This window comes from Magnolia sinica, chromosome 15 (assembly GCF_029962835.1).
Source record: "Magnolia sinica isolate HGM2019 chromosome 15, MsV1, whole genome shotgun sequence".
Classification (NCBI taxonomy): Eukaryota; Viridiplantae; Streptophyta; class Magnoliopsida; order Magnoliales; family Magnoliaceae; genus Magnolia; species Magnolia sinica.
In genome coordinates, this window is record NC_080587.1 from 76758308 (window position 1) to 76778888 (window position 20581).

A 20581-nucleotide genomic window follows, 5' to 3' on the forward strand; every position below is an offset into this window, starting at 1 on the left:
GCTATGAGTCTAAACTTAATCCAGAGCTTATCATATAAAGGATTGTAAATTCATTTTTTTATTATCAATTAATTTAGTTCAAATTTATTAGAAATTATTTCTAATTTTATATTTACAAGGAAGCTCTATGAGAAGTCCAGAGAGCTTGTGAGGAGTCCAGAGGGCTCCGTGGATTCGGAATGGTTATTCCTGAGAAAGATGGTGATCAACCTCATCACGTCTTTTCCTGTGTCATCTCCTCAAATGCTGGGAATTGGACGGGGAGTTGACATGTTTGGGAACCATGTAGGTGTGAATAATGGTTATGGGTCTAAATTGGGTCCAAGTACACACAAGCTGGGTTTGGATTGTGTCTAGACTCCACTGAGAAGATCGAGAATGGACCCATTTACCTGTGGGTCAGGTGTAAGCTGTGTTTGTCTGATTTATTATTTCCTATTTAATATAGAATTTCATTGAGCACTTAACTGCATGTGTTTCTTTAGTTTGATTTTTTATTTTATTCAATTGCCTTAATTACTTTAATTGAATGGTAGGGTCGGGTCTATTTTTGAGTGATCCAAACTTGGCCCATTTAAAGGTCCGGTCAGGTCAACTTTGAGATATTTCCAACCAGACTGATCTAATTAGCGAGTTAGTATTATGGATCCTGATCTGACCTGGTGGGCTAACTCAGATATAGATCAGTTTATTAATGGGCTGGGCCACTAAAGATGGTCAGCTATAAATAGGACTTTGATGGGCCAAGTACCTGAATTTGCATGTTTCCGGCCTGTGGTGGGATCAGTCTCTCGCTCGACGATCCATGGGTGGTATGGACTGAGTCGGGTTTTGTAAAATCCAAGATAGTGGGTCTTGGTTCTTGAAGGCAAGGTGCAAGTAGAATTTGACTACTTATGCTTTCCTGAGCATAGAATCAGACAAGCATCTCAAAGCTTTGGTGATCTTGGCTGTTCATCTGGTGGGACTCACATGAGCTATGGCCTAAAGCTGCATTGGCTGTTAAAGTCCACTGTTTCGATTATTAGGATAGTGATTGGCCCATCACTGATGGGGAATGATCCAGGGCACCGTAGGAACTTCCTGTGGTCGGAAGCTAGGTGGGGCCCACTTTGATGTTTGTGAGAAATCCATCCAAGTCAAACATTCTATGGACGTACAGTAGATATTGCAAACCAAAGGCGCACACGTACCCATCTGGTTTTACTGTAGCCGCTCCCACTTTAATTTCCTTGTAGGGTCGGGTCAGAGCCAAGTGACTGCCCAACCAATCAAGTTCTATTGTCAAGATGTAGGTGAGGCCCACCTGATGTCTGTCTGTGAGATATCCACAAGATCCGTGGGCCAAACAACTGGACATTGTGGGGAAGGAAATGTTTGCCGTTAAAACCTTTTTAGGATCCACCGTGATGTTTATATACGATCCAAATTGTTCAATCCGAATTGAAAACACACAATATTAGGATTTGTTCAGCATCTTTATTCTAATTTAATATAAGCTTTATATATATATATATATATATATATATATATATATATATATATATATATATATATATATATATATAGGGAAAAGGTACTATGCGCTCGACCTCACGATAAGCTCCCGTGAGGTCGAGCTGTGTGGGCCCCACCATGATGCGTGTCAACCATCAACACCGTGCATTTGATGGGTCCCCTCTAAATTATGGGATATCCCAAAAATCAGCCGTATACGGAACTCAGGGGGGCCATACCATATAAAATCATGTGAAGACATGCCAAAAACATATAAAAGCACTTGGTGGGGCCCACCTGAGTTTTGAATGCTGCTGAAACTTGGTCTGAACCCTCATCCAAGTGGGACACACATAATGGATGGGCTGGATTTGCAAACCACATCTCGATGGGCCCAAAAAATGATTATGAATGTTTTAATGGTGCACGGCCCCTCCCCACTTCTGTATGTGGTGTGGCCCACACAAGTCACGAATTGACTTGATTTTTGAGACCTAGGCCCACGCATGGAATGGTGCATCTGACTAATGGGGTAGATGTTCGAAACGCATCACGATGGGGCCCACACAACTCGACCTCATGGGACGGTCTTGTGAGGTTGAGCATAGTACATCCCCCACACACACACACACATATATATAAGAACTACTTTAATAAGCTGTTTTTATTCTAGGTCTTGTTTTAAATAAGCTTGTTTAATAAAAAATACTTTTTCAAAGCTGGAAAAGCTATTATTTGAAATAAGCGCTTTTTAAAACCTTTAAATAAGAGTATCTTTTTTTTTTTAAAAAATGGTAGTTGTATTGTGGCCCAGTTTTGACACAGTATGAATGTTGGTGTGCTAGAATTGAATGTGCAGCTCGATTCAAACTGGACAACTATGACCCCAAGTGATAAGATAGGTGAATACGGTATGTCGTTTAAGATCAGTCGCTTATTCAACCACTCGCGTAGTATGTTTAAAATAATTAGGCGATGTTCAAAGGATAGGGTTCGTCCTCTAAAGATGAGTTACACATTTGCCTTCCATGCGAAAAAAACTTTTCAATATAGATAAGAACAAATAAAAAATTGAATTCTTACAGTCAGACATCGAGAACAATTGCAAAATGCCTTCTTGATCGTAGAATGTTGCTTGATACTCAAATTGAATCTAACATATGAATGTGGACTCGAATTACATTTAAAGTTAACTACTACTTGATTACTGCTACAAAATATACTAATGAATGTAAACAACAAGTGAAAGTAAAAGATCACACTATAGAATATAAATGATTGGCTGAAAAGTAAAAAATAATATAAAGATAAATTTGATTTGATTTATTTGGTTCGTATGAGATGTCTTTTCTTGTTAATTTTTTTTTGTTGTTTATAGCTTTCGAGCTTACTTATTTAGGTGCTTCCCATGTTCAGATGGTTGCTATAACTGTTCTAGCACTGCTCTGCTTTCTGAATGCTTCCCCACTTTCTAAACTTGCCACTTATTCTAGTAACCAATATATGTTTCTTTATTGACTTGACTACATTTCATTTGGCTACTTTTGCTTCATGGATGACATGTCATTGCTTGATGCGCTGCATAACCGCTGAATCCTCTCTCTATATCTTCGTATATCTTCACATACACTGTAAATCTTCTTTAATTACATGTAGCTCATGCTGATTGGCTCCTGCAGGAACAAGCAACAATAGGGATGAACAAGTTGATGTCATTTTTAAAGATTACAAAAACTCCATTATACGAATAATTCAGATGGTCTTTTTGGTAAATCTCATTATAAATGGACCATGCCCCAAATGGCTTAAGACTGGATGGCTATATATAATCTTCATATTTTAAGACATTTGGACCATCCATTATATCGGATATTAGATGTGGATCGTCCATCATATGGAGCCCACATTTTATGTTGATCGTCCACCGTGCGAGCCAATCCTTTAAAGCGAGTTGTCCATTATGCAAGACTTCTCTTGAATGAGGACCATTCTTCATTAGGGGCCCACCTTGATGTAGGCCATCCATCATATGGAGTCCATCATTAATGCTAATTGTCCTTTACGTGGGGCCCCTCAATGTATACTGCCCATCCCCCATCACGTGGAGTCCACATTTGATGTGTCCATAGTGTGGGCCTTACATTTGAAGTGGATTGTCCATCATGTGGGGTGCACCTTCTTTGTGGATCATCTATCATGTGGCCCACTTTGGATATGGGTCATCCATCATGCGAGACCTTGGATGTAGACTATTATAAGTGTGCCCCACTTGATGTGGACCATCCATTATGAGCAGCCACACTAAAATGTGGGTCATCCATCATGTGAAGCCCATTTCATCCATTCTATGGGCCCACCTTGATGTGGACCATTCATTGTGTGGGGTCCTACCTTCAATATGTGTAATTCATCATGTGGGCTTGCCTTTAATGTCTACTAACTATCATGTGGGCCTACCTTCAATGACCGTCATCCATTATGTGGGCCCGACCTTTGATGTGGACTGCCCATCAAATGGGGCCCACTTAATGTGGATGTTTCGTCATACTGGACCACATTTTGATGCGTGCCATCCATCATGTGGGCCCCCCCTTTGATGTGAACCATTCATTATATGGGCCCACCTTGATATGGACCATACATCATGTGGGCCCCACGTTCAATATGGGTTGTTCATCATGAGCGCCTCACCTTTGATGTCCACTATCAATCATGTGGGTCCCACCTTTGTTGTGAACCATCTATTATGTGGGGCCCAATTGATTTGAATAGTCTATCATGCAGGGCCACATTTTGATCGGAGCCATTTGTAACACTTGGTCCATTTGGTACTATTTTCCATGCATATGTGCATGATGATCGATGCCCTTAGCTAGACCTGGATTGGCCGTTCATAGTACATCCCAACTGACCGGAACCCCAAGACCTCGAAACCTATCTCATATTGATCACCCCATCACCGCGATCATGGAGGTACCACCTGTGTGTCGGTATAAGACTCCGTTAGTGAGATACGCCGTGAAGAATAATAAGTGTATCATGTGCGCATGACACCATGTATTTCATTCCATACATATGTACAATACATGTCATGCACACATGTACATGCCACACATAGGTGAGAGAATCTCTACCCATGTGTGTGATGTCACACACCCATACCTCTTCTCTCTCATGTGCATGAAAAGTCAACTCTCTTCCATGCCACACCTCATGTATGACATCATCACACCATGCCATCCCATGCTCTTTTAATCCACCATTAACTACTAATCATGAATTAATTTCCGTAATCCTAGGCTAAGCTAATATTAATCATATTAGCCTGACTTAACCAAAATTTTATCAATTTCTTTATAAATACCCCTCCATCCCTTAACATTTCACCATTTTCCAAAAGAGAGAGAGAGAGAGAGAGAGAGGAGTGATCTTGGTGGGCCATCAACTCCATCAATCCTATCCCTTCCATCTATCTCAACCATCCATCTAATTCATGAAAATGAGTACACCCACCCTACTCATTCCTATTTTGTTTTTGTTGTGTTTTTGTATGGTGGAGATGATGTTGATCATAATGATGTGATTAATGGTGTGGATGATGAAGATAGTATGATTGATGGTGATGATAATTGCAATAAATGTTAGGAATGGTGTGGATGATGAAAATAGTATGATTGATGGTAAAGAAAATTGTAATAATGATGATGATGTTATTGATGGTGTGGATGGATAGGAGAAAACATATAAAAATAAAATAAAATAAATTTATTATAGAGTTCATGTGGGACCCATTAATAGTGGGCCTCACAAAAATGTTTGTATGACATTCAAATCATCCAAGTGTGGCCCATTAAGCTGGCCACACACTCTCACACACACACACCCCCATGCACACATGTGCACAAAAAAAAATTTTATATATATATAAAAGAAAATAAATAAATAAATAATTTTAAAAAATATATATATATAGAGGGAGTGAGACGCTACTGCCAGCGTCCAGCGGACGCTACAACAAGCAACGTCCCAGCTGCATTGTAAAAGGGGCAGGGGCTGTGGGTCCACAACGGGTCCCACCCATAATGTATGTATTTAATCCATGCCGTCCATCCAATTTTTTAGCTCATTTTAAGCGTTGAGCCGAAAAATGGAACTAATACAGTTCTCTGGTAGGCCCCACCATTAAAAATCATGTGAAGACATGCTAAAACATATAAAAGTACTTGCTGGGGGCCCACTTGGAATTTTTATGCATTTGAAACTTAGACTAACCCATCCACCGCATATGACACACACAACAGATGGACTGGATTGTCCTGTTGTGGGCCTCAAATATGAAAAAAAAAATACAAAACAGCACTGACGTTGTTGCTGCCAGCATCTGACACTGCAGCAAGGAGCGTCTCTGCTGACGCTGGAAAGAGGTGGGCTCCACCACAGGCCCCACCATGACGTGTGTCGAACATCAGTCCCATGCATTTGATGGGTCCCGTTTAAAAATGGGTCACCCCCAAGTTTCAGCCATATACGGAACTCAGGTGGCCCACACCATAAAAAAAAAAAAATAATAATAATATAAATTGATGAAGCTGAATAAATCAGTAATTTTATGGGTCTGATCATGTGGTATATGTTATATCTAAACCATCCATCCATTTGGTGAGCTTGTCCTAAGGCATTGAGGAAAAAAAAAGAAAAGAGATAGATATAACTATCAAGTGGGCCACACTACAAAAAGCACCAGGGATTGAACGACTACCATTGGAACCCTTTTTGGGTCATAGAAGTTTTGGACCAATATGAAATTAGTTTTTCCCCTTAACTTTGGTCTTTGTGACCTTATGAACAGATTGGATGAAAAAATAAATATTAAGGTGGGCCCTGTAAATTGTTTAATGGTGGAATCATTATCTCCACTACTGTTTCTGGGGAGGTCTAATCTTTAGATATGATTCATTTTGGATAATGCTATAAAATGATCTCTAAAATAAATAAATAAATAAATAAAAATATAGATGAACTCTGTATATGTAATAAATACATCACTTTGGGACCCATGTAGCTTTGATCTCTTTGAACCGTTCATACAACTCGGAGCTCAAGTATATAAAAGCACTTTGTGGGGTCCACCTGAAATTTTGATGCATCTGAAACTTGGTTTGACCCCTCAACCAAGTGGGATACACATAATGGATGGGCTGGATTATGAACCACATCTCTGTGGGTCCAACACATGATTATGAATATTTAATGGAGGGTAAACCTCTCAACCTGTGTGTGATATGGCCCACTTTGATGTAAGTGTTATGTCACTTAATCCACCATGACTATGACATGATATATATTTAAGATCCTCACTGTTTATCTATTTTATCAACCATTTTGACGGTATGTTACCATGAATCAGGCCCATCCAATGATTAGATAGCCGTACATTATGAAATAATGTAAATTAAACTCTCATCACAAATTTTTTTTTTTTTGTTATTGGCTATCTTGATGATGTATTAGATATTCAACCCATCTAGCCCATGTACTGGGTACCCTTTAGAGCATTGTCCCAAAGATCAGTCAATCCAACCTGAATTGGACCATGCAATACAAAGCTGTGAGAATAAGGACCTAACTATTGAATCCAACCTAAATCCAACCTAAGGCCACATGGGGTATCTATTTAATCCATGCGGACCATCCACTTCCTCATATTATTTTAGGATTTGTACTAAAATCAAAGTAGACCTAAGTCTTAAGTGGGTCACATACGACTTAACCTCATAGGAAAGCCCCATGAGCTCCACCATATAGAACTCATTGTAAATTCCATTTATTTGTGGGTCCAAGAATGTTGAGGCCCATTTTAAGTGAATGCCATGTAGGCCCATCAGTGGTAGCCTTGGGCCAACCATTAGGCCTCTTCGACAAGAGTTTTTAATCTTCATGTGTTAAACATATGATGAACTGGTATTGTAATTTTTGAAGTAATGATGATTAATCTCTTAAATGGGCTGATCGTGGACAACCCTTGATCACTTGGCACTTTGGTTAGTGTACGGCCCTAAGTAATAGGATCATGTGACTTGTCTTTAAACCCTTAAACATGTTTAATTATAACAAATACGTAGATTCTAGTGGTGTGAAGGTGTGATATACCTGTTTGGTCCATTAATCATGTAGGTATTTGATGTATGTATAGTCACTTAATCATAGGCAATGGTGGAGTATATGTAGTATATGTAGTCATCTAATTGTATGAATGTGAAATACGTACAAGACCACCTAACCGTAAGAAATCAAGTGGCATTGATGGCCATTCAACAACGTAGGTTTGTGCTTATTGATATAGATACCGCCACTTGAATCACATATAACTAAGTTGTACACTAAACTGAATGTGACGTAGGGTTATGTTACCCAAGCTAATGCTATCAAGGTCCTGGATTCTATATGTGTGATCTCTAAACCGTAAATGGTACGATGAAATGTGGCTCTTGACCCTTAACTATGCAGCACCAAATATGAGCCATTAAATATGTGACGTGTGAAGTGGTTATAGTATAAGACTTATCATAATTGGTGTAGCCATGTATTCGTGGCCTATGGGCAAGGCCCATTGGGATATATTTCTGGCCCATATAATGAGGCTTATTGTGATGTATTTTCGGCCCATGTGATGTGGGCCATAGTGACGTGTAAGCCTAGGTATGTAGCCTACCTGTGAAATAGATTTAAGGCCACTTGCAATGTATTCGAGGCCCGTAGGCGAGGCCCAATGTGATGTATTTGAGACCCATGGGCGTGGCTCATTGAGATGTATTTTAGGCCCATAGGTTGTGGCTCATTGTAATGTATTTGATGCCCATGTGTAGGGCTCACCTATTATGTATTTCAAGCCCATGGGTCGTGAAGCCTGATGTGGTGTATTCATGGCCCATGTGCCGAGGCCCATTGCAATGTGTAAGGCCCATATGATATGGCCCAACGTGATGTATATGCGGCCCATGAGTGAGGCCTAATGCGATGAGTGTGTGGCCCTTGTGAGAGACCCAAAATGATGTATATGAGGACCGATGTGATGCGTGATTTCGCCATGATGTATATATTGATGTTTATGTACGTCACTCCTTGGGAGCAATGTTGGTTAAATGTCCTCATTGACGGGTAATGATGATTGAATGTCCACATTGTGACCTTCCCTTAGGCCTTGTTAGGCCCATTCTCACCGATTCCGATTGACGATGCCGATTATGAGTACATGATAGTATAACATCATTATACATACCCATACGTATCATCTGCATGTTTGTTATGAGATGTGATTGATCATTGCATATGTCATTGAGCATGTTGCTATGAGACTCCCTCATAGGCAGATGTTATCTCACATGAGCGCACGGTATGCGCAGGATTGATGCATGACTGAATTGTATGACTCATGTATCTTACATTGTGTGCTCTAGCGACATCAGGGTCGTAGCCTCCACAGGCATATCGTGGATGGCCAGATGGGACACCGAAAATGTTGGTTCTAGCATACGGGCGATATAGATGTCCCTGGGTGAAAATTTCTAAACCCTCTTGGTACTAGAGGACGCCTCAACATCGAGACCGAGTGGATACATGAGCGCCCGAGTGCCGAATACCAGGAAGCCGCATCTCCCACTATGTCGTGGTCGGTTGAGAGAGGGTGTAGCCTTACCCACCTGAGGGTAGGGGACATTACTAGACTGAGTTTGACTAGCTGGTGAATGGGTCTGCTATCGACGTGCTGGATAGGTATTGACAGACTATTGGCCAGGCGGATAATGAGGTTTCTTACGCTCACTTGGACTGTGCTGCTAGGAGAAAGATAGTGCCATTTGGAGTATACTAAACCCCGGTGATGATCCCAGAGATAAACTGTACTGATATGTGGACTTATTGAGCAGGAGTTGCATACTCATTCATTCATTCATTCACGATCCACTCGGGCTGGTGGTGCGTAACTATTTGTTACGTATACCTTCGCAATGGCTAGGATTTCGGTTGGGGCGCGCGACTAACCTGAGATCAGGAGTTTACCACATTAAGCCTGACTATCCAAATTAGGTATGAGACTAGTTTGGATAGAAGTCCTTTGTGATAAACCTCATAGTCTGTGATACTTCGTACTATCATCCCGACTTCACTCCAGCATGGTCATTTCATTCGCACCACATATTGCATTGCATTAGTAACATTTAGCATTTCAAGTTACTATGTTTCAGTATTTAGATATGGCTGACGGTATTCGTGAACTCATCCGGAACTGTATATTACATTGCATTCTCGACATCTGATATTTGGCTCTTTATAACTCCTCATTCGCATAGCTGATTTATATTGCATACTCTGATATTGTATGACTCATGGACTTGTCAGTATTTCCGATATTGTATAATTATGACATGACAATATGATGATGACGATGTGATTACGAATGCATGTAATATGGTTATGACCATGGTATGATTTCTTGTAGTATATTTATCTTGCTTGCATGTAGGACACACTGCACACACGTGTGTACTTACTAGGCTTTTTGCCTAAGCTTCCTATTTTCCATTTTTTTCAGGGCTGGAGTAGCTTGGAAGACTTTGCTTTCTCGATGCATTACATCTATTTTTTTGATTTGGCAATGTTGACGTTGTGTATCTTTTGGAAAGCATTGTACTTGTAACCATCAAGATTTCTATTGGAGAGTGTCGCTTGGTAATTTGATCATGGATCTTTATGCTCAGGTATTACTATGTATATAAAAAAATTCAGTAAAAAAAAAAAAAATCTTCCTTGTGGTGCGCCGAACTCGGGACTTTGTGAATGGAAGTCGAGTGCCGGATTCGGGACATCACGGAAGCTGTCTGTCCCTGGGTTCGGGGCGTGACACCATCTATCATGTGGGACCCACATTTGATGTCCACCCATCCATCATATAGGTCCCACCTTTGCAATGGACTGCCAATTATGTTGGGCCCAACTTTTAATATGGGTCATTCATCATGTGGGCCCACCTTTAATGTCAACTTTCCATTATGTGGTCCTGCACTCAATGTCCGCCATCTATCATGTGGGTCCCACCTTTGATATGGACCATTCATCATGTGGGGGTCACTTTCAATATGAGTCGTTCATAGTGTAGGCATATTGGGAGAGATTGTAAAGAGAAAGGAAAGGGATAAGATGAGAAATCCTTGAAAAAGTTTTGAGGACAAATTTATGCAAAAATAAAAAAAATATCTACATACTTAAGTTAGATAAACTTCTTTTTTTTCAAAAAATAATTATTTTTCAACTTATAAAACAGGAGTTCATTTGTTACTTTTTAAATAAATAAGCCTTACAAAATTCATGCGCATGCAAATGTTTCAACGGTGGACGTTTAATCCCAGCTGTTTCTTGTCATGTAGCCTACTTGAATTTTGGATCTGCCTCATTACCGGGCTCATGTGCTAGCATGTGCGGAAAAACGGACGGACGGGGTGGATATCTCACAAACATCACGGTGGGCCTCAACTAGGTCCCGACCGGGTTCAGGCAATCGCGTGGCGCGGACCAGCCCAGTACGTTGCCACCACCCCCGCGACAGACGTCACGTGCGCTCAGTTTCGCACGTACAGTTTCTCTTGTTCTAAAAATCTCTCCAAAACCCTAAATCATCTGCGTCACTATAAAAGCCCATCCGCCACATCTCCTCCCTCTCTTCCGTTGCATTCCTTCTTTCCAATCTCTCCAGGGAGAACTCGGCAAAAAGGCTAAAATGGTAATTTTCGATCTATTCAAATCTTGTCTACTTCCTTGTTTTTAGGGTTTTTTTGTTTATTGATTTGAGATGACGTGATTGGAACCGTTGGATTGTGGTGGGGCAGGGGATAGATCTTGTGGCCGGAGGCAGGAGCAAGAAGACGAAGCGAACAGCTCCCAGATCAGGCGATATCTACCTCAAGCTTCTCGTCAAGGTTTTTATTTTATTTTATTTTTTGTATTATGTTCGGCCGAACAAATTGGAAGATTTTTGTTTGGCCCGGCAGATGTACGTGCGGGCGTTACGTGATCCAGTCCGTCCATCTGGTGTTGCCCCGTTACTGAGATTCCTTTGATGGGATGATCTTAGCTGTTCAATTGGATGTTTGGAAATGGTTCGCCCATCTGGTGGGGCCACTTTTATAGATTCCTTCAGTGGAATGAGCTTAGCTGTTTGATTGGTTTTCTGCAAATGATTCGGTTATCCAGTGCGCCCATCAGGTGGGGCCTGCTACTGAGATTCCTTCGATGGGATGAGCTTAGCTGTTCAATTGGTTGTCTGCAAATGGCTCGGTCATCCAGGCCGCCCATCTGATGTGGTGGAGATTCCTTCAATGGATTGATCTTAGCTGTTTGATTGGTTGTCTGCAAATGTTTGGTTTCGCTGACTGAATGGAAAATTCCAGCTGGTCCTGCGGTTGAGATTTTCCAAATTGGGGTTGTGGGGTATATTTCTTTTGGTGGAATTGATTTAAGATCTTCGAAATTGGGGTTGTGGGGTATTTTTGTTTTGGTGGAATTGATTACTCATAGCGTTTCCCGCCAACTGAATGGTATGCGGGGGTTATAGAGAATGGGCTACGTTCGCTGTTGCACCCTAATGAAAAAGCATCAGGCATTTCTTAGTTTTCTTCTGTTTATGTCGTTTGGTGTTGAATGTTCTCATTATGGTTTCTATTATGGAAAAAATCTCTGTTAGTAAATGTGGTGATTATTTTTATAGACTGAAATGAGTTTGTGGTAGTGATGGTAGACTCAATATTTCACACAGTTCTCAGCTAATCTGATGGAATTTAGGTTGGGCCCACCTTTCTGTGATCCGATTTGTAAATCTGTTGAGCCCCACTGGATGGATGCTGCAAAAACCCTGTCTGTTGATCCTGAGCCATTTGGTTGCTGTGCTGGAAATGGATGGTTGAAACTAAGAGGATTTATGGTGTTGAACAAAATGGTGCTTTTTAGTTCAGCCAACCAAAGTAACAGTTTGGGCTTACCTTTTCTTTGTTGAGACTGTGTACCTTGTGGGCACCATCACAAATGCGCCATGCCCCAAAAAAGCCGCGCTTTTGAAAACTAAGCCATGTCATTCGCTGGACGTAGACTGTTGACTAACTGTCTATTTCTGGATATCCATAAGAAAAAATATCCATTTAAAGACCATTGATGCTATAATATTAATATATCATCCCTTTGCCCACACCCAACACCTTGCATAAGATCCTGAATGAACCTGTTTGGCCCATTTCATGGAATTTTGTAGATTGGAGATCTAGTACTCATCATCCTTTCCACACTTGTCATCTGTACCCAGGGGCCAAAATGCCTATCCCTAGTGCACAACATTTGTGTACCATGTGCCTATTCCGTGCAACATGCCAAAGCGTCTCCTCTTCCATGTAGACCTTGGCTGCAATAGTTTGATATGTAATTTTTGGTCCATTGACCATCTGCAGTGGGGCCCATCAGATGACTGATTGTACATCTTGAAAGGTTAACCTCATGTGCATGGAATGCTATCTTGAACTGACCGTTACAGGGCCATTATGGGTTAATTTTTCCGTAATGGCCGTTAGGCTATTACGACCCTATAATGCGTAAATGGTTACCACCGTTACCATTACGTTATGGCTGTTGCATAGCCATTTTGGGATACCTTGTTAGAGTGTCCTTTTTCATCAAATGATATTATTAAGTCAGTGGGTTTTATTCCCTAGTGCCCATGGTTAAAAGAATCGGCGACTCTGATATACCTTTTCAGCACTGAGTATAGTCGGGGGTGACTGGGATGGTGACTTGTGGTATATAACCAGATCCGTTACAATCCAAGTCCATTTGGACGAGATGTGTCAGACTTGTCCAAGTCTTAAATGCATGCCAATGCCATATGTCAGTTATATTGTGGTTTAATATTCTGCTAGTAGTCATTAGAGGTTTCCTTTTGTAGCAACCTGGTTGTATTCTTTGAATATGTAGTGCATTACGACTCTTCTGAGAGTCTTAAAACCATGCCAGTGCCATATTTGAGGTGGGTTTTTTCTAGTGATTGTGGTTTAACATTATGCTAGTAGTCATTAGAGGTTTCCTTTTTGGGCAACCTGATTTTATTCTTTGAATGCGTAGTGAACCCTTTTTTCTTTACTTCTTTTGGAGTGACATGTGCTTTGGAATCTATATATATAACAGGCTTTTGTTTTGTTGAATTAGATGTGATTTTTGACTGATTAAGCTTTTGGTTTCTTGAATCCTCAGCTATATAGGTTCCTGGTTAGGAGGACTGGCAGTAAATTCAATGCAGTTATATTGAAAAGATTATTCATGAGCAAGGTCAACAAACCACCGGTGTCACTATCTAAGTTGATCAAGTTCATGAAAGGAAAGGTACAGATTCCCAGCCTGTGTCTTGAATTCTTTCAATTTAAGGTTCCCGGATGTTGGAATTAATGCAAATTCTGGTGCATATCTTGCGCAATTTACTTCTCTGAAATGCCACTCACGAAACAATTGGAAACTCTCATTTTTTTATTGCTAGTTGAATTTTAACTCATGATCTCTTAAGGTTGGCACTGTGAGGCATGCTATATTCTTTACTAGGAACTAGTTCAGAAGGTTCAATGGTTTTTATATTTTGGTTTTAAGTTTACTTGAAAACCTGATATGGTTTTGTCGTGGGGTTCGGTCATTTTAAAGAATGATGCATTGTTGCTCTCAACTCATGAACGGTTACAAAGTGGTATTCTATACAAATCTGTTTTTTTACTGAGTTTTTATCAAGCACGAGAAGGCGTAGATGAGGAATGAACGCCCAAAAAATAGAACCAACAAATCTTGGTTGGTTTCCAGCTACATTTAAGAGTTTGAATTTAAAAAAAATTTGATCACACGCACACGTGTGTGTGTGTCTGTGTGTCTATATATATATATATGTTAAATTCTGGTTAGTTTCCAGATGCATGAAAACAGGCATTCATCTGCAATCCCATGATGTTGATTTTTAAATGCCACCTACAATTCCATTTACATTTCCTGTTGCTTTTAGTGTATATTTTGTTTCTTGGTATCTTTTTTGTGTTGCACTTAGTTTTGCTTGCTAAAAGCATTTGCTGCATGCTGATTCTATAGGAAGATAAGACTGCAGTGGTGGTTGGTTGCATCACCGACGATACCCGAGTTTATGAAGTGCCTGCATTGAAGGTGACTGCTCTGAGGTTTACGGAGACAGCTAGAGCTCGGATTGTGAAAGCTGGGGGTGAATGCTTAACCTTCGATCAGCTTGCTCTTAGGGCACCTCTGGGACAAAACACGGTATGTGATGCTTAGTATTGCATTTTATAATCTTTTTATTTCAACATGCCACTCTTCATTTCTACATGTTTTCTGTTATGTTTTATTCAATCCGCTATGCACCTCTCTCATAAAAGGAAAAGTAAAAAAAGAAACTACATTTATTTACTGACAGCAATGACTAACGTCCAATAATGGTTTACTGTTCACTTTGCAAGAGGCAGCGACCCCTTGCATTGTGATTCACTAGTTAGAATCACAATCGGGTTGCTTTGATTCATTACTTGTGCTCCTGTAGATAAGTTCAACCAGAGGGGCTGTTTTATCAACAAGTTGGAAAACCATTCTTTTTACTTTCTTTTTTTCCTGACATACATCCAAGTATACATTTTAAACACCATCATCAACTTTTGCCTTTCTCCCATCAACTTGGGGTTGGGTTTTAAATGATAGATTGGCAAAAGTTTTATGATCGGCCACACATGAGACATCAACCTTCCTCTATGATGCTTACTCTTCAAACTCATAATTGCAGAGGCTCACATTGACACCATTCACACGCCAGCATGGTCTCACTTAGGATTGGCCTCCAGCCTGAAATATTACATGTAGGCTCCAAAGGGCGAGGAAGAAGAGTAGGGTTTTGGCAGGGTAATTGCTGTGAAAACTGCCTAGGCACCAAGTATTTGCACTTAACCATGCATGATTTAAAAGAATGATGTTTCTCTGTATTGATAATGAGGAAGTAGCCCTCAAATTGCACCATTCATCTAGTTCGAAAGTATGCAATTGCAATTTGGAGCATGCTTCCTCAATTCTAATGCTAAGAAATAAAAATGCAATTTACTCATTAACACTACTATTTGATGCAACCATCTACAAATGGTACAAGCCCAACACACTGTGAGCAGCACCAGTTTTAGCGTGCTGATGCTTATCTCTAGCTTACCAGAACAACTTGCTTCACACATGCCAATGTGACATGCATGTGCAAAATCTGGACCTTTCATCAGGCAGGCCATTGTGTAGGGTTTTTCCGGGGCAGTTGCAGGACAAACTGCTAAGCGATAAGGGGTGTTTGGTTGCTTTATATATATATATATATATATATATATATATATATATATATATATATATATATTTCTGGGCTTCACAGTTCCCTGGTTTTTGTAAAAAAAAAAAATTTGTTTTGAACTTTTTGGTTTTTACATTCCCCAGGAATTCGATTCCCAAGCTCGTTCTGAAAAAACACGCCTCAGGTTTTTATGCTGGTCAATGGAAAACCTAGGTATAGTTAAAACAGTATTTTCAGAAATTTCCCAGCTTTCCCTTGAAACTTCGTAAATCAACCTAACAAAATTTTATCATTCCCCAAGAAATACTAGGGCAACTCTAACATTCCTCAGGAAACATAAAAGCCAGGGATGAATTCGCCAGCAACCAAACAGGCCCCAAGTAGCTTGAACTTACCAGTACATGGTTTAATCTTTGGGACAAGTAGTTCATTGCTCCCATATGATGTTAACATTACAAACTCTGTCTGCTGTCAATGGCTTGGGTTCAGGTCAGAGCGCTCTCTCAACCCAGCCGACTAGGTCCAGGTCCTTTCAGGGCTGGGTCTAGATCTTGAAGACCTGGACCTGGAGCTGATCGGGTTTGGCACCCATTGGGTCTTTGGATCTAGGTTTCAACTTGGGTTTGGGACAATTACAAGCATTTACATAATTGAACCTTTCAAAAAAAAGAAGAAGAAGAAAGATGGATGAATTAGGTTGCACATGTGTGCTGCTTTGACGTACCCATGGTGTGTACAGGGGCTCTCTTCCATTTGTGTATTTATGTGGCTTAGGAAACCTCATTTCTTTACTAGAATAATCAATACACACGCGCGCGCGCACACACACACACATATATTTCTCTTGAAAGGTAATAATCGATGCATATTTGCTTTTGAAAGGTAATAGTCAATGCATGTTAAATATACATTTTTACTATTAAAACTATCCGGACCTGACCCAACTTGACTTTAACCAGGCCCATCAAATGGACCCGACCGAACCTGTGTAGGCCAGATTTTTGACCAAATACAAAAGGAGAGACTGTACCCAACCTGATTTCTTAACAGGTCCAATAAGTGATAGCCTGAGTTGCTGTCGCCTTATGCTGAAATTAGATTCAAAAGTGAATATTCAGATTAATCAATAGAAAATGAAAGAAAAAAAGATGTTTCCCAGTAATTCATGCTTGGGAGGCAGCACTCAAATTGCAGCTACGATCTGCTTCATCCAGTTTTAAAGTACCGAAATTGCAATTTGAAGTGGATCCCCTTGATTCTAATGCTCAGAAATAAAATTGCAATATACTCATTACCACTTCTATTAGATGCAGTTGACAAAAGATGGTAGAAGCCAAATGCACTGTGAGCAGCACTAGTGCTAACATCACCATTCACACATTAATAGCATAATGATGCATCTGTACCTCATCAGGATTACTTGCTTCACACAATGCTAATGTGACACGCGTAAGACATGGGCCTTTTGTCAGGCTAGTTGTGAGCTGCATTTGTGATTCTATGGTGATTGAATGAAACTGACTGAAGCTCCATCGTTCAATCCACCTGATGAACTGGATCGACTCGCTATGTCAATTAGGGCTGCAAGTCGGGCTGGTTGGGTCGGGTTGGTGCTCAACCCTAGCCCAACCCAAGGTTCCTATACCTCGACCCTAACCCAACCCAGCCCAACCTAGGGTTGGGAATTCTCAACCCAAGCCCAACCCAAGAAGGCTCGGTCGGGTGGACACATGCTAATATTTTCATTATTACATTAGTCTATTATATTTCAATACACTTATTTTTTTGTATCTATGATTTTATTAATTATATATGTAGTTATTTATCGTAAAGAACTTCATTTTTTCTAAACAAACAAGTTAAAATATAGGACAACTACTCCTTTAAAAGTTGTGTTGTGTAGCATGCAATCTAATTTGGGATAGAGAAATCCGGTGTATCTTGTTAGCTTGAGTCATTGGAAATGACGTGGACCAATGAAACATGACAGCACTAGAATTTCCTGTGCCTTCAACACAGACGATCCGCACTCAATTATAATTTATAAGTAACTTATATATCGATCGGGTTTGGGTCGGGTCAGGTAACCCGAGCCCGACCCAAGTTTTATCGGGTTGGTGTTTGTATTGCCCAAGCCCAAGACCGGATCCGATATATCCTGCCTGAGCCCAACCCAATGTCGGGTCGATCACGGGTCGGTCGGGTTGAACCCGCCCAACTTTCAGCCCTAATGTCAATATAGAATCCTCATATGTTCCACTCACTGGGCCATGGGAGTCATCTCTATACATGTTTGTTTCAGACTAAGGTAAGAAAGCTAGTAATTTGTCATTTATTTTGTGGGCCAGGTTCTTCTGAGGGGCTCCAAGAAAAGAGAGGCAGTCAAGCATTTCGGCAAGGCTCCAGGTGTGCCCGGCAGCCACACCAAACCCTACATTCGTTCCAAGGGCAGGAAGTTTGAAAAAGCAAGGGGCAGGAGAAACAGCCGTGGCTTTAGGGTCTAATACTGCTGTTGCCTGCTCCCTAGCCATCTTTGTTTCCATCATCAGTGCAGTAGGTGCTAGCTTCTTCACTCTTTTTTCATTTTTGAGGTCTGACATTCTATCGAATCTGTTTTTGCTCCTTCGTTAGGGATATTATCTCTCGAGGGCCGGTGAGTTTTGATTACTGAACTTTGTATCCACATTTTGAAGTGTGATAAGCTGATAATCTGAACATCAATGCTGCTGAGGGTCATGCTTTTGTAATTAGGCAAGTCGAGGATATGGCTGTGGAAACGAACTAAACAGATTGGTTACATTTGACTGGTAGCAGATCAAAATCATTAGGGATGAGAATGAGAACAGATCCTTCAATGGCAACTTGGGGCAGAAAATGCTGGAAAATGGAAGGCAGGTTGGTTGGGTTGAGAGGACCCAAGCAACTGATCCAAATTCTTCTCTTCTCAACCATCCACCTAACTCAAAATACATGTGATTAACATGACCTGAATTTGCTTGACCTGAATTCAAACCCGATTTCAATATGGATTGAAAATTTCCAACCCTAACCTGAGGACCCTTACAACCCAACCATCCGATTCATGTTCATTCACCATATTCGAGGAGTGAGTCCAACGGGCTGCTTCTACAGTAGTATAAACCTGGGGGAATGATCATGTACGGTCCGATGCATAGTTGAGATGTGGGCCCACCGGGATGTGTAAGTGGCACCCTGTGTGAATTGATACCAAATACCACTGCGATGTGTGAGTGGCACTTGTGTGTTGATTGCGGATGGTTTTAATGAAACATGCTTAATTCAGGGTTGTGCCCTCTGTTTCAACGATGTGGATCACTGAACCATGGGCCATGCTTGCATAAACGGGCGTCTCTTTTTTTTGGGGTCTTTCTTGCATTTGGTTTCCTCGTGCTTTTAAGACATAGGAGCTGCTCATCACCAGGGCTCTATAAAATAGGGTTGTTCTGGTTATCAGGTGGGCCATTTGTGGAAAAGAAGTAGAGATGGTTGAGAATTGGCTAATTGTCGACCTTTGTAGTTGAGGTGGGAGTGAACATTGGACGACAAATACCTCTGTTAGATGAGAAATTTTAATGTTGACAATTTCACTAAAACCTTGTAAGAGAAGAACCATACACCTCAAATCTGCTGGGCCCAACTTGATTTATGTGTCTGATCCATGCTGTCCATCTGTTTTATCAGCTCATTTTAGGGCATGATCAGAGAAATGAGGCAAATCCAAAGTGTATCATGGTGGGACCCACAAAATTTACGTAGCCAATACATGAGATGCAATCTCGTTTAGGAGACATATTTACTTCATGATTTCCATCTTTCTCCAAACAGCTATAAAAGTAATTATTAAAAATGTATCAGAATTTACTATAATAAATGGTAAAACGAATAGGCTCTTAACATTGCTAAAAATAATGTTTGGGCAACTGTTGTTACTTGAGAGCCTTAGAGTGAGAGACTGTTGTGACATTTTAGTGGTAGACATCTCACCTCGAGATATCTTCTCTCCCTCTCTCTCACAAATAGCCTCTTATATTGTTTTCTGTACGTTTTGTCAAGAGCTTTTCTTATAGTGTTTTCTATGCAAGGGGAACATGGCCCTTGCATAGAAAACACTGTTCTTATAGTGTTTTCAAGAGCTTTTCGTATATTGTTTTCTATGCAACTGTTCTTATAGTGTTTTCAAGAGCTTTTCTTATATTGTTTTCCATGCAGAAATCCGGTTGGCCCTCCCTGGCACGTGCTGGGGACCCTTTGATGCTTAAGTCAGGAATTTGGGTCTAATGGAGTGTCTAGGGTTTAGGGCTAGAGATTGTGCATAGCTCTAACCTTTGCGGATGTTCTCATTTATAGGTGGGAAGAGGCAGTGGCGTAGAGGGCGTTCGTCCTGTTTTGGTGGGGACAAAATCCTAGTAGGATTTTGAGTTTATGCGCAACGGATCCTTCTAGATATTCGGCTAGGATATCGAGGAGAATTATGTCGGAGATGGTTTCTGTGATCTTTGGCGCCAATTGCGGGCCGATTGGATGCCGGTTAGGTTGGGCTCGGCTGACCTAAGGTGGTCTGGCCTGGTTCTCTTGAAGTCGCGTCGTTATTGGGGGTGGCGGGCCTAGTCGACCCGAGGTGGGTGATTTCTTTCAAATGGTCTTCTGGCCTGCTGAGGTTGGGCTCAGCCT

General features: G+C 40.8%; 1 protein-coding gene across 1 annotated transcript; it reads left to right on the forward strand.

The window, feature by feature from the left end:
• The first annotated feature begins 11125 nt into the window (after positions 1-11125).
• On the forward strand, positions 11126-18610 carry LOC131227238 (large ribosomal subunit protein eL18y-like). The gene is made up of 5 exons (XM_058222993.1): positions 11126-11272; positions 11379-11468; positions 13783-13911; positions 14653-14835; positions 18238-18610. Exons 1-5 carry the CDS (start codon positions 11270-11272, stop codon positions 18391-18393), a joined length of 561 nt encoding a protein of 186 aa, XP_058078976.1. The 5' UTR covers positions 11126-11269; the 3' UTR covers positions 18394-18610.
• Positions 18611-20581: the final 1971 nt, after the last annotated feature.

Coding starts and splice junctions, on each gene's coding strand:
- LOC131227238 (XM_058222993.1), top strand. Junction 11,469..13,782: donor ACCTCAAGCTTCTCGTCAAG/GTTTTTATTTTA, acceptor TTGAATCCTCAG/CTATATAGGTTCCTGGTTAG. Junction 13,912..14,652: donor TCAAGTTCATGAAAGGAAAG/GTACAGATTCCC, acceptor CTGATTCTATAG/GAAGATAAGACTGCAGTGGT.